At 39.9% G+C, this 27498-nt stretch overlaps 1 protein-coding gene across 2 annotated transcripts in view; it reads left to right on the plus strand.

The window, feature by feature from the left end:
• Positions 1–27498, plus strand: part of LRMDA (leucine rich melanocyte differentiation associated) — an 871997-nt gene that overhangs the window by 705866 nt on the left and 138633 nt on the right. For both annotated transcript variants that reach the window (XM_063307686.1, XM_063307685.1), the window contains exon 6: positions 24736–24820. In XM_063307686.1, coding sequence (XP_063163756.1) covers positions 24736–24820 — 85 coding nt within the window. The remainder of the gene's footprint in view (positions 1–24735; positions 24821–27498) is intronic.

Consider the following 27498-nt stretch of genomic DNA (forward strand, 5'->3'; position numbering starts at 1 on the left):
AGCGGTACCAATTAATCTACTCACATTTGCATGTTTTCGAACTGCTTGGTGTGCAGGAGCTGGGACGAGCAACGGGAGCTCACCCCGCCGCGCGGTTTCGAACCGCCGACCTTCCGATCGACAGCTCAGCGGTTTAACCCGCAGCGCCACCGCGTATACAAATGCACTAATCAGGTCAAAAGCCACCCATTTCTTTCAGGAAGTTCCTGATATTCCATGTACCTTTGTACCAGGAGAATCCTGAAAGCCTTCTGGATATGGCAAGCCCTTTCCAGGCTGGCTTGTGAGTGGAGTCCACTGACCAAGCTTAGGTTCAGGCTAGAAGAACTGGGCTGCAGAAACCTCTCTGCTACCATCTAGTGTTTGTCCAGATTGTTGCAGTCCAGTTATATAGTTTTGTCTTCCTGCAAATACAAATGACTGACTGAGTAGTTAGTTTAATGCTAGGAATGAGTGCATCAGTTTATTGCTAATTTAGCCCACTGGGGATTGGTTGTCTGGACCAATTGCCCATTTCGGTACTTCCACTGTGTATTAACCTCCACAGTGAATCATTTAAGTCTGTTGTGGAAACAGAACCAAAGCTGAGAAAAGTCATCCTGTTCACATGGCAGTGGCCTTTTTAACTCAACAAATGGCGGCACAGTTTGTTTCCTGAGTCTGGGAAAGGGCTGCTAACAAAGAGATCATGCTACGCATTATGTGACAGACTGACCCTCTCTGAAAGCATAGCACGCTCTTCCTAATCCCTTTTTGTCCTATCCACCCAAAATATGTTGATGTCATCAGCAAATCTGGCTCCCTCATTGCTTGCTCCTAATTCCAAATGATTTATGGACATGTTTTAAAAAAATCCTTGGGTAACCATATTCCTTCCATTGAGAGAACTCCTTGATTTCATCAATACTCTCTTCTTGCTACGTTTTAAGTACCTACCACTCCATAAAAGTGGTAAAACTCCTCTCATCCCAGGAGTTTTTTTTTTCCATTGATCTTTTGGAAATCCAAATAAGTAATGGATAATATCAATCTGTATGCTCGATATTCAAAGATCTTCGAAGGTTTAGTGAAATTCTACTTCATTTGCAGAAATGATGCTGATTGTTCTTCAGGAAATCTTGTCATTCTGTTTAGCTGATAATTACATCTTTATTATTTTTAATAAAGCTTTACACCAATTTACCCAGAGCAGGCGTTATGTAATCCAACTGTAATATATATGGATGAGTCCAGTATATATCTCATCTCTCTGATGAGATTAAGGCAAAAAAGGTAATGATAGATTAGTTTAAGGGGTCGGATGCAGAACGACCCAATAACCTTCCAGACACGCTTCCATTTCTTAGCAGCTAGTTGTCACTTTTGCTGTGCTCTTTTAAACTCAGAAAAAAAAGAATCCAGATTGGAACTCTGGCGTTGGTTCAACTTAATTTCTTTCTATGTTGTCCTTTTTATGCATGTTGAATTTCTTTTTATTACGTTTACTATTATTTTTAAGTCAGGCTGTATTGTTATGACCTGTAGCCATCGCCATAAGCTTATTGCAACAACACTTTCCTGAAATCTCTTTGGATCCCTTAAAGAAAAAAAAAAAATCACTGTGGTCACTGCTGGGATCATTCCCTATTTTTGCTAGAAGATTGTCAATTCGACATTGGAGTTCTGGATCTAATTATTTGTTGCTTGGTTTCAGTTTGGACATGCTTATGTCCACATTGGCCTAAGACGGCAGCATATGTTTGGCTTTTCTTCCAGACCAGTTCTGCATGGACATCTGCTGCTAAATTATTCCAGAAATCTTACAGTGGAGATGAAAGACTGTGGGAATCAGTGATACACATCAAAATCAGTTTGTATAATGTGCTGTAAGGTTTTGTTAAAATGAGCTCATTGCTTATTTTAATTTCTAAAATCCTTGTCATGAGTGATCATATATCAGCCTCTATTATGAACCACCCTGTGGGCTTTCAGAGCTGAAGGGTGGGGCAGAAATGCAGTCAATCAATACAAAATTCAAAAACCAGAGGAAACAAATCGTCTGGCTGAATAAAATGTGCAATATGTTACAGTAAAACAAATCAATTTTGAGCTCTGCAGAAACAGTCATTCCTCATGATTGCATAAAGCCTTGTGGCCTTTGATCAAAGAGAAGCCATTCAATCTAGTCCCTAATCCAATCCTTTTTTGAAAGGCATTTAAGCAGTGGGAGTGGAGAGAGAAGAAAAAAACATTGATAACAGCTGGGATTTAAATTTGATTTTTTTTTTTTTTTGCCTGTCTTTTGTTTTGAAAGGATTCCTGTTATTGCCACTTCCTTTTTCATCCCAGGAAGATGGGCCATTGAGTAAATTGAAAAGGTGTAAGGGGAAAGGGGTGGGGACTTAGAATTAATCTTCCAGGAAGGAAAGAAAGAATGTTTGATCAGTGGGTAGAAGAGGATGGAAACTTCTGATGTTGACAGCAGGCAACTTTCGGACTGCCCCGTGATTGGCATCTTTGATGCCTTGGTGGGGAATTGGTCTCCAGCCAGGCAAAAATACCTTGTGATGGTGGGTGGCAGTATTCCTGATATGGCCCCTGGGAAGATTAATTCTGGATGAGATGCAGGGTTAAAGGGGAAGTTGTGATTATAGAAGGACCGGTAGTCATAAGACTTCTTCTATCAGTCCAAAGGAAAATGAATCAGGGTGGATTGAATCAGACTTCTTAAACATTATTACTGGAAAGGAGGTTGGAAAAAAAATTAACCAGGAAGGCATTTAGGATATTAAAGCAAAGCCTTGAAGAGGATATTAGAAGAAGAAAAGAAAGAATGAAATTTCTTATAAGACAAAATATCTTCCTTTTCATAAAATAGCTTTAAAGAGTTCAATATACTCCTTCCTGTTACAGGACATCAATATATCTATGGCTGCTAGGTGACCTGTTGAGCTTCAGAGAACTTGGCATACCTTAATTTTATTTCTCTCATTCTTCTCCCTCCCTCTCTCCTTATTCTATCTTTCTCCCATTTCCTCCCCTCCCTCTCATGTACACACACACAAACACACAGAACCCAAATCAAAATGCATTTGGAGAAAGTTTGCTTAAAAATAGTCTCAATACACTGCTCCTTTGTATATTTTCCTTCCTATTCTTTTTGGTAAAAAGTAGATTTTTTTTTTGCCAATAAATTCTGTGTTACCATTAAAGAGGCTATTCATCATGCTTACTAATGTTATTAATCAAGATAACCACAGTACCCTTAAAATGAGATCATTCTGATAAATCATGTATGACATGAAAAGACTTTATTCCTTTTAAGTGCAATTTAGACTGTAATTTTTTCCTCTCATTTATGATTCATGGGAGAAGCATAGATAAAATCCCCCTGCACATTTACACCTTATCTCCAGTAATAATTCAAAGTTACTTTTAGATGGAAATCCAAGGGCTGATTCGTCACAGCAGGTTGCTGCCTCATAATTTTTTGGCATTCAGGCATTCCCCCAAAATGATGTCCATACATTAGGAAGTTATTGATTTTATGCAATTAAGCTTAAATGAATGAGACCTTCCTTTTTTTTCTCTTAACACTGCTGATCCAGCTACACCTAATTCTTGACTTTGTAAGGTGGTGGAATAAAACAATTGTTATTGTTACTGTGGTAAATTTCAGCAGACCCTTGCTTATAAAAATCAGGACTTTTTTTGGTAGTGCCATCTTAATTTTGAAACAGTGATATAATACTTAGAGGAAATATCTGGATTATAGCTCAAGGGACATTTGGAAACAATGGTTGGCTTCATTAAAGTTATATTCTGGATTAGAAAGGCAGTTGATATATATGTCTAAGAAAAAATGTCCAGTCCACCACTTGAGATTGTCCATAATTACAAAGGAAATTTAGGAAATTTTCCTACTTCTACTGAATATCTGAAAATGTGAAAAATGTCCACATCCATTGTGCCTTTTTCACAGTTTTGACATGATTTCCAGGATTTACCAGACATGAGCAAAATTGTACAAGACCCATTTGTAGGGCAAAAAGAGAGATAAACATGTGTGGGAATCTATATGTGAATATAGACCCCTCTCTTTCTCTCTCCTAGGTAAGTGCCATAGAAAATTACAGCCTTTCTGTAATATAGCCAGGTGGCCAGCGTTAATTTGGAATTGTGGGGAGTGTAGCATAAGCAAGGTCTATAAGATGAATTTTTCAACTCAGATCTCTGAGTTCTCTAGCTTGAGCTACAAAAAGTCAGGACGCAAAGAATGGGAAAGGTGCATCTTGGAAGAAAAGTTGGCGCTACTGCTACCAACATTCATTCAAAACATTCATTTGGCCTCCTCTATTTTCTGCTTTACCTGAAGGAAAAGGGCGGGCCAACCATTGGGCAGAATGAGATGTTAACCTCAGGAAGCAGGGAGACGTGAGAAGACCTGGCTGGGCAAGTCGCAGGGCCTACTTCAGCTCCTTCTGCTTACTTCCTGAATCTTGGTACATCTTGACCTGAGTAATCTTCATGCCTTTTCATCTTTTCGAAGTACGTGTTAATAAAGCAAGATCAAACAATTCCAGTCCTATCAAATCCCCTTATTCACATTATCCCTGCAGGGTTCACGTATACCATACTAATCAATTCCTTTTTACTGCAGGAATGTTTATGAGACTTTAAAAAAAAAACCTTCCTCATCAAACACTGCCAGCAGGATTTGTTTGTTTGTTTGTTTTGTTTTATATTGGCAACATACTTTAGAATATGTTAAAAGTGACATCATTGTGCTGGTGAGGGGTACAGTGTTGATTGCAAGTAAGACAATAGTGCTATTCATTAAGCCAAAGAATGTCTGAAATGTTGAACTGCTAGTTCCTTTAAATCATGAAATAAATTACTTAGAAATGTTTACACTGACATCTAAGTTTCACAAGTGAAAAAAAGTAATGGCATTTCATCTAGAACTCAGCATCACTTAAGAGGGTTTTTTTAAAAAAATCTTCTTTACAAGTGGATTGGTTAAGCCCTGAAGAATGTTTTTTTTTTCATTGCAGGGGATAGAGATGTGATTGATAAATAAAAATTAAAAAAAGGTGAACAACTCTCTGCTAGAGAGGTAGAAGAACATGGCTGGTCTCCAAGCCTAACAGGAGACAAATTAGACACACAGTCTGGCAGCGCCTTCAGATTGGGTTCGAGTGGCCACGGCTTTGGATTGGATCATGCCTGAGCGGCCTCTCCGTGCCCATGGCTCCCGTGGCTCCCCATGGTTTACGGAGGAGCTGAGGAAGCTTAAGAGGGCTAAGAGACACCTGGAGCGCCGCTGGCAGAAGATGGGGAGTGAAGACGACCAAACACGAGCTAGAGCCGCTATTAGAGCCTACCTCATGGCGGTAAGGGTGGTGAAACGTGGTTATTTCTCCGCTCTTATTATATCCGCAGACTGTTGCCCGACGGCCCTGTTTCAGGTGACCCGGTCCCTCCTTGGAAGGAGTAATATTAAGGCTTCACCTATAGGGTCACTGTGAGGAATATGCTGAGCATCTGGTGGGTAAAGTCAATTGCATCTGCTTTGCGTTGAATTCCAGCCTTAATGCAAGGCCAGTGGGGGCCACGGGGGCTGAGTCTTGCATGGTTATCTGGGAGGAGTTCAAGTCTGTTGAACCTGAGGAAGTGGACAGGGCTCTAGTAGCTGTTAGTTCAGCCACATCTGTGTTAGATCCATGCCCCTCCTGGCTGGTCAAGGCTGCCCAGGAGAGGACACGTGATTGGGTCTCAGCAGTGGTTAACTCCTCTTTGAGGGAAGGGGTGGTCCCGCTGGCTCTTAAGGAGGCAGTGGTGCACCCCCTCCTGAAGGGGCCATCGCTCGACCCATCCAATCTGGATAGTTTTTGTCCAGTCTCCAACCTCCCCTTTTAGGGAAGATGGTTGAGAAAGTGGTCGCATGGCAGCTTCAAAGGGTTCTGGATGAAGCGGATTATCTGGACCCCTTTCAGTCAGGATTCAGGCCAGGATATGGGACTGAGATGGCATTGATTGTGGTCTTGGATGACCTCTGGCAGGAGCGGGATGGGGGCAGTGCGACCATCCTTGCTCTTCTTGACCTCTCTGCGGTCTTCGATACCATAGATCATGGTATCCTTCTGGACCGACTTTGGGAGTTGTGGGTGGGTGGCATAGTCTTACGCTGGTTCTCCTCCTTCCTCCGGGGTTGGTTCCAGTCGGTGTTGGTGGGAAGTGAGAGGTCCAGTCCATGGCCCCTACTGTGTGGGGTGCCGCAGGGCTTGGTTCTCTCACCCTTCTTTTTTAACATCTACGTGAGGCTGCTGGGTGACGTGATCTAACAGTTTGGGGTGAGGTATCATCAGCATGCTTTATATCTCTACCCCGGGCTGTCTGAGTGATGCCGTGGATGTCAGTGCCTGGAGGCTGTGGGAGCCTGGATGGGGTGCAATGGGCTCCGGCTCAATCCAAGCAAGACTGAGTGGCTTTGGCTGTTTGGGCCTCCTGGTACCACGGTTCTTCCATCTTTGGATGGGGTGGCACTGCCCCAGATAGACCCAGTGCACAATTTGTGGGTCCTCTTGGACTCATGGCTCCTGCTGGAAGAGCAGGTGGTAGCCATGGCTAAGAGGGCCTTTGTACACCTTCGGGTTGTATGCCAGTTGCTCCCATTCCTGGAACAGGAGGCACTACTCCCTGTCACTCATGCCCTCGTGACCTCCCATTTGGACTACTGCAACATGCTCTACATGGGGCTACCCTTGAAGAGCATTTGGAAGCTTCAGCTGGTACAAAATGCGGCTGCTCGGGTTGTAAATAGTGTCGGCTACTCGGCACACATAACACCTCTGCTTTGGGAGCTGCATTGGTTGCTGGTGTGTTTCTGGGCGCAATTCAAGGTGCTGGTTGTCACCTTCAAAGCCCTTCATGGCTTGGGACTGGGTTACCTGAGGGACTGTCTTTTCCCATCCAATCCGTCCAGCAGTTCTGCCCATCCAATCCGGTCCAGCAGGATGGGCCTGCTCCGGGTCCCGTCAGCCAAGGAATGTCGGCTGGCAGGGACCAGGAAGCGTGCCTTTTCTGCAGTGGCACCTGCCCTCTGGAACATCCTTCCTCCTGATATTAGGATGGCCCCGACCCTGTTGGCTTTCCGGAAGGCCTTGAAAACCTGGCTTTGTGCCAAGGCCTCAGGTCCCGAGTGTGGGAAGGGCCCCATTTCGTGGTTATGTTAACACCATGGCTTTTAGATCACTCAGCTGTATTTATATTTATTTTCAATTTTTGTTATTGTTTTTATTGTTTTATATCATGACTGTTTTTATTGTAGCTAGCTGCCCAGAGTTACTAGTCTGAGATGGGTGGCAATATAAATTGAATAAACAAACAAACAAACAAACAAACTTTATTGGGGCAGCTGCTCACAAAAACTTGTGACCTAGTAAAATTGATTAGCCTCGAAGGTGCTACCAGATTCTATGTCTGTTTTGTTGCCAAAGATTAACTCAGTTCTTTCCCCCTTGTCCACTAGGAAAAGTATGAAGAGTCAAGCAATTTACAAAACCACAGATCTGAAGTCTTTATAATGGCACTATTAGATATTCCTAAATATTTTTATAATACTACATCTGCTTCTCATAGAAGGGCATTCACACTGGCAGGATTTGATGTCCTACCATTGAAGGTTATAGAGAGGAAATTTGATAACATACCTTACCAGGAACACCTATGGATGACGGTAGAGGTTGAGACAATTGTATGTGTTCTGTTGCATTCCCTTTATACTCAACTTGTCAAGCAGAGCTATTTTCTCCCCTTATTAGCAGAAGCTTGGGATGGCCCTGGTCAGAGAGTGCAAGTTTTTTTATTGAAGGATTGGTACAGCAAAATTTCTGGGAAAGTTGCAAGAGAAGAGAATATCTGTAGCTCAGGGTTCAACTGTGGAGTCCTTGGTGCTCTCTGAGCCTGTTTGTTTGCTTGCAGACATTTCATTACCTGTCTAGGTAACATCATCAGTGCTGGTGAGTGTGGGGTTTGCTCCCTGTTTCTATGCAGTGTTTCTGTTTCTTGCCAGTGTTGGTGGGGGTGAGGTTGCAAGAGTTTGTGCCATTGTAATCATTAAAACAAGATGCTGGGTTGGAACTACGTATAGATGAGAATAGATGTAAGTAGGTACGTATGCATTCTGGTTTATGAAGGTAGATTGTCTTTTACGAATTTGGACCTTGTTAAATTGGTTTCAGGTACGCCGTTCTGTTTTCTATGTAACTTGATTGTGAAGAAAGAAAGAAAAAGAAAGAGAGAGAGAGAGAGAGAGAAGCAAATATCCCATCTATTTATCTTTTTCAGTCTCTTCTGCCAGTAACTCCAGAAAGGGCTATGACATCATAATTTGTTATTCTTTCAGACCCCACAAAGATTCCTTCTTTCTTCTGGCAGAACAGATGCACACAGCTGTTAATGAAGCTCTCCATGAAGTTGCAGGGTTCCCACACTATGAATCATGGGGTAGAAGAGAGGTCTCCAGCATGTGTTGCTTATCATATCTACTCTGTTGATAATAATCTTTTTAAACATTCTACATGATTTTACTGTTAGGGTTGTTAACAGTTTTTATGTTGTCTGAGTCCCTTTTATGAAAGTAGAAGGCAGTTGAGAAGTATTAGAAGTAAAAACATTTAAATGGGATCCAGTTTCATTCAGTAGGGTGGAGGCCCTAGCAAACTGAGCAAGAGAGATACCATAGATAGTATTGCTGTTAAAATGATAACTAGGAAAGGTAGTTCTGTTGTCAGAGAGCGAATAATTGCATCTGTATTTTTGCATCTGTATCCTCCTCATTCTTCAAGGACACCATAGAACCATGCACACAAATCTTTTATATTTCACAATAACCCCCATAAGGTTGCAGCTACCCAAAGTTCATTCCACATTTTTTAAAAGCCTCTTCTAAACGAGACACGCTTTCCATTATGACACAGTGCCTGCCCATTTCCTGGTTGACTAGATGGGGCTTTCTTTGTTTATCCTGTCCCAGAGGACTTGTACAAAAGCCTACTTGATATGAACAACCTTCAACCTTCGTTTTCGTTTTTCATTTTGTTGAAGTACAGGTTGTAGTTATACTTGAATGGGATAAAGATTTTTACTAGTTCTAACTCAGTTTGAAGATTCTTGTTGTCTTTCAGCCTGAAAAAGTGCTCAGCTCCTTTGCTGTCAAATTGCTTATAATTTATCAAACTCAACAACTGCCGGTTCAGACAAATCTGGGTCCTCTTCATTGCACTTTACTAAAATAATAATAATAAAAAAATCCATCCCTTTGCAATATATTTTATTATCATTCTAGCAAGAGTCAGCATATTGTTACAGCATAGTCTGTTTAAGGGACATCTTGGGTGTACTTGTGGCTGATAAAAGTCCACCCCCCCAAAAAAAACCTTAATGAAATGCTTGTTTGTTGTTTAGTGCCATGGTCAAATGTCTGATTTTTTCCCCCCTAAATACAAGTTCTATTTTCTGTAGGGTTAACAGGTCTTCTCATTAAGCCAGTAAAGATTAGACCGCTCGTGATAATGCCATACAGCTGGTATTTCTTCCTAATTAAAATGTCTCTATATAACTAATTTATGCTACAAGTTTATCAACAGTGATGCTTCCAGGGTGTCCGGTGTCATTGCAATGTTTAGAATTAAAAATAAACTCTTGGGACTGTTAGCAAGCAAAGTTAAAAAAAAAAAGGCTGGGCAGGGATTACATGCCACCTGTTGGATTCTTCAACACATAGCAGCTACTTGTCATAAATCACTGCAGAGCCCTGAGCTTCCTCTCCCTTGAAACCCAGTTTGCAGTAGCTTGGCAGACAGCATGATCTATGTCCCTTTTCTAAAAAAGCAGATGTCCTTCTTCCTTCAAGCTGATAAATAAAATTGTCAACCATATAATATTTATACCAGAGCTTTTCCGTGGAGAGGTGGGGGGAGTTGTGTTAGTTCACTGCAACAAAAACAGCCCCGAATCCTGTGGCACCTTAAAACACCCCAAAATTTATTGTGGCATGAGCTTTGCTGGATTAAAGCTCATTTTGTTAGATTCAAGGAACCTGATCCTCAGTTGAGAAAGATATATGAGCAATAAAGTTTGTAAACAGGGCAATCACAGGACCATGAAATGCAATGGGTAGAGTAGGACTCCCATGTATTGTGCTGAAACAAATGTATAAGGATAAGACCACAACAATACATCACAAGTTTGGAAAAAAACACTGATAATAACCCACAGTCTTCCTCAGTAGGCTAATTTGACACCTCCATAAATAGTTAAATAATTTTCTATACAGAGGAAGATATCTCCAACTTGAAGGCATTCAAGTTGAATCATTTTAGATTTGGCTTAGTTTGGAATCTTTTTTCCTGAAGTATGACCCAGCTAGGGTGGCAGCACCTGTTTGACGTCAAAAACTAAGCAGAACGTGGCATGTCAGTACCCAGATGGGACACCACCAGGAAATCTCAGGGCTATATGGCAAACAAGGAAGCAGACACTGGCAAATAGCTTTGTACTGGGGCTAAGAAAATTACCTGGTTGTGACCGGAAAATCACAAAGATCCAGGCTGAAGGCATCTTCACCTTCACCTTTATCTTTGTGCCACTCTTTTGAAACTACTTAAATTCTATCCACTCCCAAAGGACTGCATGTCAGATAGATTAAGACTGATTGGAAAAGGCAGTCCTGAAGGAACCCAGTGCTAAGACGCACAAGGCTTTAAAGGTTAAAAACTGCATTCAGGAACCAACAGGGAACACAGTGCAGGCCTGGAGCACAGAAGTTATGTGTTCAAATTGGCGTCTTCTAGCCAGCACCTGGGCCATGGCATTCTGGGCTGGTTGAAGCTTCTGAGTGGTCTTCAAAGACCTCCTCTAGAGGGTCTGGACTTGCAATAGTCCTGATGTGTATCGATAAGGACAAACAAGGTCCTTGTGTTCCAAACAGGTCTGCAACTGATGCCCCAGCCAAAGCTGACCAAAGATACCCCTGACCACAGCTTCCACCTCTCTATCTAGGAGCAGCCGTGCTGTCTGGGTGAAGCCCACGTTGCAACTCTTTCAAAGGCAGTTCCACTCCATCAGGAGACGACCCTGGAGACATCAGAGAACCCTGATGAACAAAGAGCTATTCCATCTTGCTTGGGCTCAGTTTTACCTGTTTTATCCCATCCAGTGCCTCCCAGGGTGCAGTCATGGTCAAGATGTTGACAGCCGCACCTCTGTGGCCCACGGTAGTGATGCACAATTGGGTATCATCAGCATACTGATGGTACTCAGTCCTGAAGGAGCATATGTCAGTCTCATTAGGTAGAAATCAACTCCGCATGAAGGCTAAATCTTACTGAGATTGGCTATAGTAACAGATTCTTGCAAGTCTGGTTGTGCTGTACCTCCTCCTCCTCCTTACTGTTCATTGTACTAGGGAGCTTTCAAACATTATCTGTCTGTTGTGGACTTAAAATGAGATCTGTAGCAATGGATGTTGCATATCTCCATCAAGGTCATCTTCCTTATTCTCTACATCAGATGACCTCCTCCCAGCAGCTTCCTGTAGATGTAACAAAACGGGGGAAAGACCAAACCCTATTGGAAGCAACTGTTTGGCTGATCTCTCCTCCCACTCCACAACTGGTACCATCTCCTGAACAATGCATCCAGTTCAACACCACTCCCATCCAGATCACAAAACAGGACATTCACAAGAGTGACCAATGCTCTCTCCATCTCATGCCTAGGTCTGAACCCTGACTAGAGTGTGGATAGGGGGCTCTGTGGTTATATACTGAGTGAAGTCTTGATAATCTTCCTAGAATGGAAAGTGAGGGACAGAGGAATGGTTGTCAAAAGCAGATTTGTATTTCTACATACAAACTACTTTTAGATATTGAACTTTCTCTACAGAATGATGTGACCTGCCACTTTTCAAAGTGACTCCTCAAGGCAACAGATTCTTGAATGTTGGACCATAGAATGCATCAGTGAAATGTTAGCAATTAGAAACAGTATAATAAAAAAGCATAACAGACTCTTCAAACTACTCTGCAAATATATAAAACAATGCATATTTTGGGAATACACATAAATATATGTATAATATTAAAAGTGGAGAATGAATTTGGTCTAGCGGTTAAGGCACTGGACTAGGAGCATGGAGATTTGAGTTCTAGTCCCACCTCAGGCACAAAGCCAGCTGGGTGACTTTGGGCCAGTCACTCTCTCTCAGCCCAGGAAGGAGGCAATGGCAAACCACTTCTGAAAAACCTTGCCAAGAAGTAGTGTCCATGTAGTTGCTAAGACTGATTGAAAGACATACACATACACACAAGCAGGGGTGTCTCCAGGGGATCAAAAATGGCAGCCACAACCATGAAATCCAAGCCCCCTTTTTACGTGTGTTGTGATACACATTAAAACGGGTGGGTCTTTGACTAGCCTCCACCTTGACTTTATGACTCTCTCCCTAGTGACATCCCTATACACAAATCTCAAGGAGAGATTCAATAAATACATTTTTATAGACAGAGATAATCTGTGAGCAATTTACAGGTTAATACAGTTTAAAAAGTGTGACCAAATATGAATAAAAGTGTTCTTCAAGACTCTTTGCTGTTCTGTTAGTTTTTCAGCCAATGCTATTTCCCATACTTTTAAATACCATTGATCCAAAGAAAGATGGTCTTTAGTTTTCCAATATTTTGCTGTAGTAAATCTGACAGCTAACAACGAAAATTGAATTAAGACTCGTTTTATATGTCCTGGGAAAAATGGACAATAGGTTCTACATCAATAATTTACTGCACCGTGGCAGTAAATATATAACAATAAATTAGATAATAATCAAGTCCTTAATCCTATAAAGTCCTTTATCTTCCTATTCCTTGATCATATGTATTCACATGCTTAAAACTGGGACGATCAAGGAACAGAAGAAAAGGAGAGAGATCAAGGACCAAAAATGGTTTTTATCTTCTCAAAACATCTGAAATAAGTTTTCAGTATAGATTGTGATAAGAGAGATACATTTCTTAATACATTTCTTAATGGTGCTGCCCTAACAGACTGAGGATCCAATTCTTACTTATGGAGTACAAAGACATTCCTTTTAGGGGTCACAGAGTGAATCTCTCTTCACATCAAGCTCAACTCCTTATGGACATATCCATACAGTTTTCTTACACTAATAATACAGAAACAATTAGCCATCACCACCTTATAGGATCTCTTTCGCGTTTCCAGACTACTTACAGTCCTGAGATTCTCCATCTAACTACTAACCAGTTCTGATACTGATTAACTTCTGAGTCCACTGTGAGTTAATTTTGTAAAGCAGAAAAACCTTTGGTGGAGGAAGGGCTCTCTGTTCCCCACTGATCTCGTATCCCCACTGATATCCTGATATGATGGAACCACTAAAAATGTCAAATTAATAATTGCCTGAGAAATACAACACTTTTCATGTTCATAGGTTGCAAATAGGCTTGAGGAAAAGCAGAGAGGCACTAATATGAAAAGGCCTACAAAATACATTTTGAATTTGAGGAAGCTTTTTTTTTTTGGTGATTAATTAACTTTGAGGCTTTGAAAAATTACTCACAGTATAGTTCTCCACCTCCTTAGGAGCACTGGTTTAGGGCAAGCTTGAGTTTCATTCCTGGGATTTATCTGACCTTTCTGGGTGAGTAAACAGTGAGAGATCATTTAATTGCATAGCACTGGTGAAACTAAACAGATGCAGAGCTAAGCAGAGCAGAGCCCATCCCTCTGTTCTTTATATTCTATTAGAAAGAATTGTTGTTGTTGTTTATTCGTTTAGTCGCTTCCGACTCTTCGTGACTTCATGGACCAGCCCACGCCAGAGCTTCCTGTCGGTCGTCAACACCCCCAGCTCTCCCAGGGACGAGTCCGTCACCTCTAGAATATCATCCATCCATCTTGCCCTTGGTCGGCCCCTCTTCCTTTTGCCTTCCACTCTCCCTAGCATCAGCATCTTCTCCAGGGTGTCCTGTCTTCTCATTATGTGGCCAAAGTATTTCAGTTTTGCCTTTAATATCATTCCCTCAAGTGAGCAGTCTGGCTTTATTTCCTGGAGGATGGACTGGTTGGATCTTCTTGCAGTCCAAGGCACTCTCAGAATTTTCCTCCAACACCACAGTTCAAAAGCATCGATCTTCCTTCGCTCAGCCTTCCTTATGGTCCAGCTCTCACAGCCATATGTTACTACAGGGAACACCATTGCTTTAACTATGCGGGCCTTTGTTGTCAGTGTGATGTCTCTGCTCTTAACTATTTTATCGAGATTTGTCATTGCTCTTCTCCCAAGGATTAAGCGTCTTCTGATTTCCTGACTGCAGTCAGCATCTGCAGTAATCTTTGCACCTAGGAATACAAAGTCTTTCACTGCTTCTACATTTTCTCCCTCTATTTGCCAGTTATCAATCAAGCTGGTTGCCATAATCTTGGTTTTTTTGAGGTTTAGCTGCAAGCCAGCTTTTGCACTTTCTTCTTTCACCTTCATCATAAGGCTCCTCAGTTCCTCTTCCCTTTCAGCCATCAAAGTGGTATCATCTGCATATCTGAGATTGTTAATGTTTCTTCCAGAGATTTTAACTCCAGCCTTGGATTCCTCAAGCCCAGCTTGTCACATGTTGTGTTCTGCATACAAGTTGAATAGGTAGGGTGAGAGTATACAGCCCTGCCGTACTCCTTGCCCAATCTTAAACCAGTCCGTTGTTCCGTGGTCTGTTCTTACTGTTGCTACTTGGTCGTTATACAGATTCTTCAGGAGGCAGACAAGATGACTTGATATCCCCATACCGCTAAGAACTTGCCACAATTTGTTATGGTCCACACAGTCAAAGGGTTTAGAATAGTCAATAAAACAGAAATAGATGTTTTTCTGAAACTCCCTGGCTTTTTCCATTATCCAGCGGATATTGGCAATTTGGTCTCTAGTTCCTCTGCCTTTTCTAAACCCAGCTTGTACATCTGGCAATTCTCGCTCCATGAATTGCTGAAGTCTACCTTGCAGGATCTTGAGCATTACCTTACTGGCATGTGAAATGAGTGCCACTGTTCGATAGTTTGAACATTCTTTAGTGTTTCCCTTTTTTGGTATGGGGATATAAGTTGATTTTTTCCAATCTGATGGCCATTCTTGTGTTTTCCAAATTTGCTGGCATATAGCATGCATTACCTTGACAGCATCATCTTGCAAGATTTTGAACAGTTCAGCTGGGATGCCGTCGTCTCCTGCTGCCTTGTTATTAGCAATGCTTCTTAAGGCCCACTCAACCTCACTCTTCAGGATGTCTGGCTCTAGCTCACCGACCACACCGTCAAAGCTATCCCCGATATTGTTATCTTTCCTATACAGGTCTTCTGTATATTCTTGCCACCTTTTCTTGATCTCTTCTGCTTCTGTTAGGTCCTTGCCATCTTTGTTTTTGATCATACCCATTTTTGCCTGGAATTTACCTCCAATGTTTCTAATTTTCTGGAAGAGGTCTCTTGTCCTTCCTATTCTATTGTCTTCTTCCACTTCCACGCATTGCTTGTTTAAAAATAATTCCTTATCTCTTCTGGCTAACCTCTGGAATTTTGCATTTAATTGGGCATATCTCCCCCTATCACTGTTGCCTTTTGCTTTCCTTCTTTCTTGGGCTACTTCTAGTGTCTCAGCAGACAGCCATTTTGCCTTCTTGGTTTTCTCTTTCTTTGGGATGTATTTTGTTGCCACCTCCTGAACAATGTTGCGAACTTCTGTCCATAGTTCTTCTGGGACCCTATCTACTAAGTCCAGTCCCTTAAATCTATTCTTCACCTCCACTGCATATTCCTTAGGAATATTAGTGAGCTCATATCTAGCGGATCTGTGGGTCTTCCCTAATCTGTTTAGACTGATCCTAAATTGTGCAAGAAGAAGTTCATGATCTGAACTACAGTCAGCTCCAGGTCTTGTTTTTACCAACTGTATAGATGTCCACCACCTTTGGCTGCAAAAGATGTAGTCAATCTGGTTTCGGTGTTGTCCATCTGGAGAAGTCCATGTATAAAGCAGTCTCTTTGGTTGCTGGAAGAGAGTGTTTGTTATGCAGAGTGAGTTGTCTTGGCAAAATTCTATCAGCCTATGTCCTGTTTCATTTTGTTTTCCCAGGCCATGCTTACCTGTAATTCGAGGTGTCATTTGACTGCCCACCTTAGCATTCCAGTCTCCCGTGATGAAAACAACATCTCTTTTAGGCGTGTTGTCCAGTAGGTGCTGCAGATCCTCATAGAACTGCTCTACTTCAGCTTCTTCAGCATCTGTGGTTGGGGCGTATATTTGGATCACTGTGATGTTAGATGGCTTGCCCTGAATTCGAATTGAGATCATTCTATCATTTTTTGGATTGTATCCAAGCACTGCTTTAGCCACTTGACTATTAATTATGAAGGCTACTCCATTTCTTCTGTGGTCCTCTTGTCCACAGTAGTAGATCTGGTGGTCATTTGATGTGAAGTGGCCCATTCCAGTCCATTTCAGTTCACTGACGCCCAGAATGTCTATCTTTAATCTTGACATCTCACCATCCGACATATCTCTGGTTGTAGTGATCCATTTAGTTTTCACGGCAAGAATACTGGGGTGGGTTGCCATTACCTTCCCCAGGGATTGCATTTAGTCTGACCTCTCTGTCATGACCTTCCCGTCTTGGGTGGCCCTTCACGGTTTAGCTCATGGCATCATTGAGGTGCTCAAGCTCCAGCACCACGACAAGGTAACGATCCTTTGCTGAAGTCACACACTTTAGACAGATGTTATTTGCTTTTTTAGAATTTTAAACATTATGACCTACTTGATAGAATCCAGATATTCAGAAATAAGTGCTATAAAATTGTATTAATATGACCTTAGATAATAGCCTTAGAGTACATTTGATTATAATAAGCCCATTGATTTAATTGACTATGGTCAGTTAAGTATCAACATACTTTAAAAAATATTCCAAATAAATGAAGGCTTAATTCCTTTTGCTTTTCTTAATAACAGCCTCAGCTACATGGTTTTGAAAGAAGACAAAAGACTATCCAGTTGGGTAGGTTGTACTATCCACTTGAAATATTCCATACAACTTGGAATGTAGAAGTCTTCTCCTGTACGATACTTGTGAACAATCGTATCCACAGGAATGAGGGAGGTCTATCAAAAGAGACAGGATGGTGGTTGTAGGATCACAGTCAAGCCCTGCCTCATGAATGTGTGACTCATGTACAAAGAGAGGGGTTTCAGTCGTGCTGCCACAACTGCCTTTTTGCCTCTTTTGACCTGTTGTTGTTTATTCGTCCAGTGGCTTCCGACTCTTTGTGACTTCATGGACCAGCCCACGACAGAGCTTCCTATCAGTCGTTGCCACCCCCAGCTCCCCCAAGGATGAGTCCGTCACCTCTAGAATATCATCCATCCACCTTGCCCTTGGTTGGCCCCTCTTCCTTTTGCCTTCCACTCTCCCTAGCATCAGCGTCTTCTCTAGGTTATCCTGTCTTCTCATTATGTGGCCAAAGTATTTCAGTTTTGCCTTTAATATCATTCCCTCAAGTGAGCAGTCTGACTTGATTTCCTGGAGGATGGACTGGTTTGATCTTCTTGCAGTCCAAGGCACTCTCAGAATTTTCCTCCAACACCACAGTTCAAAAGCATCTATCTTCCTTCTCTCAACCTTCCTTATGGTCCAGCTCTCGCAGCCATATGTTACTACAGGGAACACCATTGCTTTAACTATGCGGGCCTTTGTTGTCAGTGTGATGCCTCTGCTCTTAACTATTTTATCGAGATTTGTCATTGCTCTTCTCCCAAGGATTAAGCATCTTCTGATTTCCTGACTGCAGTCAGCATCTGCAGTAATCTTCGCACCTAGAAATACAAAGTCTTTCACTGCCTCTACATTTTCTCCCTCTATTTGCCAGTTATCAATCAAGCTGGTTGCCATAATCTTGGTTTTTTTGAGGTTTAGCTGCAAGCCAGCTTTTGCACTTTCTTCTTTCACCTTCATCATAAGGCTCCTCAGTTCCTCTTCGCTTTCAGCCATCAAAGTGGTATCATCTGCATATCTGAGATTGTTAATATTTCTTCCAGCAATTTTAACCCCAGCCTTGGATTCTTCAAGCCCAGCGCATTGCATGATGTGTTCTGCATACAAGTGACCTACTGCTTGCTAATTGTAATATTCATATCAACACTAATCTATAGCTATTGTAACATGCTTTTAAGTAAGCCAACAATTCTGATTACCTTGGGTTTGTGTGTGGGTCTGTTTATAACTATCTTGTACAGCATCCAACCTCCAAAGGAGACTTACATCAAGAGAACTGAAATGACTATAACCTAAGATTCCAGGAGATTAAAGCAATAACAATAATAGAACAGCTGTAATAATGGGAGAATTTTTAATGACGTGTGGCTTTTATAGTTTTCTTATGTGTTCTTCTTGTGATTTTATGTTGTAAACTATCATTTGGGAGTTTGGTGGTATAAAAGAATGAATGAATGAATGAATGAATGAATGAATGAATAAATAAATAAATAAATAAATAAAGTTATAACATTAGTTGCAGCTGATACTTACTTATTTAATTAATTATTAAAACAGCACTGTGTAGGTTCCCTAAAGTTAATGGGCACAAAACAGCCTCAAAGTGTCTCCTGAAGGCCAACAAAGACAGTCCATGTATATTGCCCATTTAGTCTATAGGAAATGAAGAAGACCTGATCTTTGATTTAGCAATGTCTATTTATTATAACCATTGTGTTTGTTTTCTGATATTTGCATGGAGAGATGGTGTCTCTCATAAGGATCCAATGATCTCAGGTAAACTAGATTGTGACTTGCCCAACTTATCACAGTCAAATTGTGGGTAGGGTGCTGGGGCATCTTCGGGTCAGTATAACAGCTAGTCTGGCTAGCTCCCAATATTCAGAAGAGCAAATACGGTTTCCTTTCCTTCCCCCTCCTACCATGCCAAAGTGTTTGCTTGCTTGCTTGCTTATTTTTTTATTACATCCCTAGATTACTTCAGTATAAAATGTCTCCAAATACCATATGAATGAACAACAATACCACAATACCAATGCAATACCAACATCATACATATATATTGCATTATAAACCTTAGAGGGCCACACAAGAGCCATTCAGGTTTACTGCCATGAGCATAACGTAATCAGTCAGTGAAGCTCTTCCAAATTTTCCCAAGCCTTCAGAAGACCATGAAAGTAGGAAGCACCTTTGAATTGTTGGGCAGGTTTTTACTAAGACGGGGAGACCACACAGAAAATGCCTCCTTCCATAACCACAGGTTAATAAGATGTTTAACAAAACTGTTTAGGTGAACTGGTGTTGCTTACAGTAGCTAGGATGCCAGAAAGAGAGAAATACAACTAAGCAAACTGGATACTAGAGCTTTGGGGGGAAGATTGTCTTATGTCCAGGACTCAGGAAGTGGGGTCAATCTTCTATTATTCCAAATGCTGCTTTATTTTCAACCTTCTCCTATAACTACTATAGCATCCTCTTTTGCAGAGTGGGAGTGTTGGGTTGACAAGATATTGTGAGTAACTATTCAGCTTCCACTTGCCCTACATCTGCACCTGTGGTGGGAGCACAGACTTGGATCACTGTAATACTGTTTGGCTTGCCTTGGTCTGTAGCATTTCTTGGATTGTAGCAAGCATGGACTTTGACACCCTTTTGTTAATCATGATAGCTCCTCCATTTCTTTTATGATTTTCTTGCCCAAAGGACAAGAGCTGATGCTCCTCTGTTGTGAAGTGACCCATTGCAGACCTTTTCAATTTCAATGTTTTATCTTGCCATTTTTGCTCTGACAAGATAAGTTTGCCTTAGTTCATGGTTCTGATATTCCACGCATCAACAGTACGTACATCTTTGCAGTATCAAACTTTCCTGTTGCCTTGGCTTCCAAGGGGGTCTAAATGTTTATAAACATTGTACGTTAGCAGAAGCACAAAAAGAGGGAAGTTAGAAACCAAATAGCCCTTTTTTCTTTTTCTTTTTCTTTTTCTTTCTTTTTCTTTTTCTTTTTCCTTGCCTTTTTTATTTTAGTTGTTGTTAGCTATATTACTTTGTCTATTTTTTTTTCTCAACATGCACAAACAATAATAAGTAGCAATACAGTGGAGATTTTGTATTAAGTAAGCAGCTTAAGACATAAAACTTTATTATACAACAAATATTTTGATGTTATTAGCAGCTGCTTCTTAATGTTATACACCAGCTTTGGATGTAAGAGCTACATAATCTTATTAACATCGACATTTTGAATCATACTTAATACTGATATAATAATTTTTATTATCTTTAATGGTCTAAGTTATCTAAACTAATGTTAATAATCTCTAGTCAACACTATATGTTCAAAATAATATAATGTATTATGTACAGTATGTCTTATAACAATATAATAAAACAAATTATTGATCTCCCCCCGCCCCAAATATTTCCTTTTTCCCTGGTACTCAGGTGAGGACAAGCCATCTTAAAGTGTGACTTAGCATGGGTATGGTTGAAGGGATCCTTCACATAAATTGGGTCTACTTTAAATATGAATCTAACCTATTGCATTTTCAGCAGAATATGCATGCAATTTCAAGAAGATAAAAAATGGAGTCATTCTTGGTATATCCAGAGAGAAAATTTGGGAAATGAATCCAATCACTTTAGATTATATCTGGAATAGATTGCTCAATAAAACATTGTTTTAAAAATTTTTGTCAGCTGAAGGAAAGAGGTAACTTTTAATATTTGTTTGCATCTCCATAGCCTTCTCTCTCCTTTGTATCAGTCATAAAGGTCCATTCATGGTCATTTCTCTAATATACCTGAAACTTCCAACATGGTTGTAAAAGCTGTCTGTCAACATGAGCTGTCACATGTCAGTCCTTTTGGTATCAAAATATTGCGGCAAATAGTAAAGCCTATAATTCTTCTTTACAACTCATGTTTGGAAAATTAGTAAGGGTGTAGTGTCATTTGTTGCTTTAAAATGGGGAATTATGTTAGTACATAGGCAATATTCCCATTATGTAAATCAGCATTTTTCAGCCAGTTGTAATTTGTGCAAAATAGTTTCAGCATGGAATTAACTAGCATTTGTAACTGCAGACTTTGTGGAGAGGTAATGAGACTCTTGTATTTTTGACAGGGAATTATGTACAGAAAGGCATTAAAAGGCCTATAAGAAACTCTTCTGTTCTTGCTTTTCTTAACATGGAAAATAAAGCTAAATTGTCCCTTCACTCCAGTATCCTTTTTAGAAGTTCTTGAATTTTGATCTGTCAGTGGTATTTGCTGAAAAGGCAGAGTTTCCTTCCAGTAATTTTAAGAAAAGCTATCATCAAACTGTCAACAGCCTAAATTGAGATTAAAACTACTGAAGAGAAATCTTTGCTATTATCCGGGTTTCAACTAAGAGCCCTTTAGCAGACAGAAAATATTTGAAAGGTCTAAAATGGACCAGCATCATTTCTTTTGATCCATTGGAGAAACCTAGGGGAGGGGGGAATAGGTCATTCTTTAAATAAGTGACAAAAACTTAAACACACTACCCTGGGTTTGCAGACAAGTCAAAATATACAGTAGGGAAAGCACCTGTGGTTTGCATACTGTTTTAGATTTGTTGAAAACATCAGAGAAGTCTGTTGGGTGATGTAGAGCCAAGAAGGGCTGAATGTCTTCCATCCACCTTGCATGCTAAGGTTTAGCATATGTTGCAAATGTCCCTGTCAGCCCCATTATCTAGTTCTGTTCTTGAGAACTCTGTTCGTCTTCTGAATATTGGGATAACTCAGGGATCAAGGAACCTACTTCTGTCAACTCAAGAGCAGCACCAGGCTTTCATTGACATGTTGAGCGATGCACTTTGAAATGGGTGGGGCCAGGGCATGGGGAGGAAGTTTCAGTATAAGAGGTGAAGACTTAAGTGATCCATTTCACTCTTTAGAACTACACCCAAAATGTTCAGCTCCATGACCTTTCAGATTTACAGGACTACAAAGAAGATGCCAGCGTGCTGCATTTTAGCATCCCCTGCTTTAAGTAACTCTTTGTATACATTCACGTGTTGGAGATTTTTTTCCTTCATTCCTCCAGAATAAATACTGACCAGGAGGAAAATCATATTTAACTCCTGCACAGCCAGTCACATCTGACATGACATGATTGAAGATCCTGTAAACTGGCAGATAGTTTATGAAGACAGAGCCAAGGAATCATTGGAAGGGAGAGAAGTGTTTTTCAATTGCCAAGAATATTTGTGGGAAAGTAGTAAATCATGGAAGGTCATAGCAAAAGCACATCCACTTATTTGAGTGAGGGCCCCCAGGTTTTGCTAATTCCTCAATCTGTATCCACCTTGATAAAGTTGCTGATGGACCTTCAGGAGTAGAAGATCTCCACTTGGTATGGAAGGTTGTAGCATGAGAAATGAAAGAAATTGAATGCCCTCCTTATGATAGTAAAATTGCTCTAGGCCAGTGCTGTTGGGGTAACTGTGTTTTGCACTGAATATAACTTTTGAAATCCAGTTTGTTTGTTTGTTTGTTTATTCAATTTGTCCCTGCCCATCTCCTCCCATCGGGGGACTCTGGGTGGTTTACAATAATTGATTAAAACAACCATATGATAAAATAAAATATACAAATATAAAATTATTCTAATAAATAAATATAAATAGGAGTAAAAAGTAAAAAAGTTGATTTCAGTGTTGCTGTTGTTAAAGATGATTATTTTTGCTACTGAACTATAACTATATATATGTTTCCATTCAAACTCTCAAAATGTTGAGATATCAAATCAGGGCTACATACTGGAATTGCACAAATATGGATGATCACTTGATGGACAGAGAGAGATACAGAAAATTCTGGTGATTGTCTGGATTAATAGAATCAACAAAGGCTAGGCAACAGAAGAGACATATTGTTACATGCGGTAACAGTAATTCAAGATCAGTTTAATATCCCAGCAATTTCCCTTCTTTGGATGGGTAGTGGAGGTGAGATTTGTGGTATGTGTATGCAGGGGTGGGGTCTGGGATATGGGCTATTTGGGGTTATATGGTTAACATCTGGATCTGAAGGATGGTTTGAATGTGAAAGCAAAGGCATAGCCATTCTAGTTAAATATATTGGCAATAGATGCTGATCAGCTATTTTTGACTGATATCATGACAAATTAGGAAAGAAACTGCATTGGCTGGCCAACGTGTACATGCAATTCATCTTAAGCATGTTTATGTAAACTAACAAACTCTTGTAATGGAACATATTTTTAAAAATGCATTTTTTTCACTGTAAGAGTGAGTTTAATGATCAATATGTGTAATTATCTTTCTGTGACTGATTCCTTGTGCTCATTGCTTAACACTCACCTTGGAATTCCAGCAAAAACATTGCTTATAGCAATGTTATTGGTCTAATATTAAAACATATTTTACAGGAATATATACCAAATGTTATTTACCAGGAAATAACCATCTTTAACTTTAAAAATGTACCTTAGTAATATCTAGTTATTGCCAACCTAAATGTTGTTAGTAAATACGATTTGATTTAAAAATCTTTGTCATCCTGGGCACAATATTGTCCAAAGTGTTTTTAAAAATATAATCTAGACCCAATGTTCTTACAAGAATTGTTATTTTGTGTTCCGATGTTTAGAGAACAGTTAAATAAATTATGTGAATTTTCTGTATTTATGCAACTTCTGTAACAGTCACATAATATTTTATCTATTCATTTTTAAAATTACAAATGAATGCGACATTTATGATTTATTTTACTTATTACATCTATGTATGTTACATTTGGGAATACTTAGTCTTATTCAAAGTTAGTCGGTGATACTCAGTGGTCCAAGCTGCAGCCAGAAGTGACACTATCTGCACTCCAAATTACTTTCAGGATTGGCTGCTAAACTAAGTTGTTTCATTTCTCATTCCGCAAAAGGATGAGCATAAGCATCGGGTGCAAGGCATGATGACATCACATGTATCATGGTGTCCTTTGCAAAATGACATCATGATCTCTGTGATGTCACTTCTCTGTTGCCCACACTGATAAACATGTTGCTTCTGAGGACCACTGGAATGGTCAGCACATATGTTTTGCCCAGCCACTGGACAGTAATAGAGGGGCAAATTCCTGCTCAAGCAGCCTCCTGTTACCTACCATCAAGATGAAACTACAAAAAGATAAGAAAAGAAAGTGTGTTATAAGGGGCAGGAAAATGAGAAAATTTGTTACGTCGGCTCCCATGTGCAGCCTGAAGAGGTGCAGCTTAAACAAGAGATATGGCTTCAGTGTAAATTCAACACAGCTGGAAATAAAACACACTTTTTTCTGATTTGACTACTGTAATGTGAAAGTAAATTTGGAAAGCAGTGTCATCATCTCTGAATAGACTTAGTGAGATGTCAAGTGATAGAAGAAGATTGACTTATCTATTTTTTTAAATTCCATTTCACTTTAAAAGTGAAAACCATGAGAGTTACTTGAAAGTTATATTTTGCTAGTTCTGGCCCAACTTCCCAGAAGCTGACAAGTTATATAATTGTGTACATGTTGAAACTAACATGATTGCTTTATATCATCTATATAGCATCTTAACTGAATATACACTTTAATATTAATTATTCAAGTGATCACTGTTACAGGATTCTGTTGAAGATGCCCCTGCTTCCTCCCAGACGTCCTATACACCTTTGCCTTCTGGATCAAGGAACCTCACCCACCACAGAGGTAAACAGAAGTTCAGCCATGTGTACACAAAACCACATTGTTATGAATTACTATAAAAGAGTAAGCATTTTTATTTGGTCATTAGACTTCATTACAGCTCTGTCCCGTCAGGCCACTCTCTGGGGATGATGTACCACCTGTAAGAATGGTCTACTTGGCAAAATTAGAATTTCATTATTTTGAACTGGCCCTAGAAGTCCTCTTCAGGGGCAGCAAATGAATCTATTAGATCACACTTTTCTACTTCAACAAAGACACAATTAACTGAAATATTTCTAAACAGACAAAAATATATTTCACTGATGAGATCAAAACAATTTGTAGACATTTCTGGTAAGAGAAACATTGAAACATATTTACTTTGCAGTTACTGTATAATTTCAGTACTTTTGCATTCCATTAATTCTTTTTTATAAATTTGTAAAACAAAAAGCATAGGAAAAGGATAAATGATGCCTGCCTGCCTGCCTGCCTGCCCTCCCTCCCTTCCTTCTTCACTGTGTATTAAAATGGAATATATTGACAGAATAATTCATTTTTAAGCCTCTATGGAAGAATTCCCTCTGCAGTACAGGAAATATTCTGAACACATTATATTTGTTTTTAAAAGGTGAAAGTTGGTGTGTTAGTCTGTTATTCTACAGCAGGGAAGAATGACAGTGAGCATGAGTTGCTGTTATACAGAGATTCTGTTTTGTTTATTTCCTCAATGGAAATTGTATAGATGGTACCAAATAGACCAGTCAAAGAAAGGAAACCATGCTTTATAAACAGGTGTGTGGGAAAGACAAGCTATGCCTTTTGATTTTAAGTTGTCTTACAATCTCCTATGATTTAGGAGTAGATTCTGGAGTTCTGGAAAACAGTCAGGGACCTTGAACATGTAAACAGTTCCAAGTTTTCCTTCTAAGTTGATTCATGGTGATTCCTTGACCTGCATTTCAGAAAGATATTTATTATGGTTAGCTTGTTGTCTTTGTCCAAGTGTTTCTTTCCCATAGAAAGATCACAGAGACTGTGAAAATGTGCTGGAAAATGGGCAGTTTAAACTCTGAATAGAAAGAAGTCATGAGTAAAATGACTAGGGTACTTTTGGGTCATCATTCCTCACCCGAGCAGTCTTGAGAAGAAACTCTGAATTTGGGTCAAATCCTGAGAATATAATAATGGTACGTAATCTAATTCACACTGGGAAAGTCTGAGCTCTCAAACTTCATTATACATTTTAGAATGAGGAAAATGTAGATATGCTCTTATTTTGGTGAAATTGCTGCACACTTAAAAACTCTGTAGAGAGGGGAAAATGTATAAGCAGCACTTTAGCTGGAAAAAATGAATTCCAGAGTCTGTGCAATTTTACAGCTATGGGGAACAGTAAGCAAAACTGAGAGGAGTAAAAGCTTGCCTATACATGTTTTAACCTGGCGACAAATGGAACAGATTGTGAATGTTGGATATGTCTCCCCCTGGGGAAAGCTTCAGGGTTCCAGCACAGAGAAGGTCCTCTCTGGCACTGTATTTGAAGAAAATAGAGAAGGATGACCTCCAGTGATCTCTACGCACAGGCAAATAATCCCCTGCATTTGTCACTGCCTTTCAAACTATGGTGTAACCTTGAGGGGGTCTAGCAATGAACAAAATAAATGACAAAATAAATAAGAATTTTTCTTCTTCCACCATGTTGCATGATTCAGGGCAGTTAAGAACAGTTGAAATCACCCTGAATATATAATATATTAAACAGTTATGATTTAAAAAAAAATCAACAGGGGCATTTAATAGAACTATATCTATCTAGGGAATCAAATCCTTGCTTGAAGACAAAGTTTTGTTGCTATTGTTCTTGTTAAGGTGGGAATTAATTATTTACCTGATAAATTTATATCTCATATTTCCTCCAATTTTCTCAAGGCAGCATAGATAGTACTCAGGTCCCCTAATTTTTTTTCCCCACAGACACAACCCTGTAAAATAGATTAATTTGAGAATTTGGTTCTGTTTAAAAGTAGTACTAAAATGTGTTGAAAAGATAAAAATTGAAGCAAAAAAACTCAATATGATCATCAAACCTCTGTTATTTTTTAGCTGAGCAGTTTATCAGATATTTTAGGAGGCTCTTGTGTCCTAATATAATTTCGATGATCAACATAACAGAGCATTTTTGTTGCTGAACGTACGTTGCTGCTCAAATGAGTGGGATATGTAAAGGATCAGTTGGTTATCTATTGTTGATTTGTCTCTTGATTTAAAAAAAAATAGTAAGATTGAGGTTGCTTCCAAGTGGCTCAGCATAGAGAATGATTTATTTCACTTAGACGTTTGTTTAAATTCGGATGAGTGAATAATATTCTGTGTATTTTAAACTAAAGTGCAGTGGCACAATCCCAGCCAAGATGTCAGATCCCTGCTTTCAGGGGGAGAGAGCTTAAAAAGTCTGAAGTCAAGTTAAATGCACTTCAAGTAAATGAGAGAACATTATCCAAGGGTCAGAAAAAATGCTCTGACTGTGACATAGTCGGCTCAGTTGACTGTTCATACATATTTACTTTCAAGGAAAGCATAATTAAAGGATGCTTTCCAGAAATCCAGGTGCTGTGAATTGAGTCTGGAATCTCCTGCTGGAAGACTATAGGTCAGCCATCAAGTTTTTCCATAAAATGCACGGACCTTTTCTGAGC

This window comes from Candoia aspera, chromosome 6, assembly GCF_035149785.1.
Source record: "Candoia aspera isolate rCanAsp1 chromosome 6, rCanAsp1.hap2, whole genome shotgun sequence".
Taxonomy (NCBI): domain Eukaryota; kingdom Metazoa; phylum Chordata; class Lepidosauria; order Squamata; family Boidae; genus Candoia; species Candoia aspera.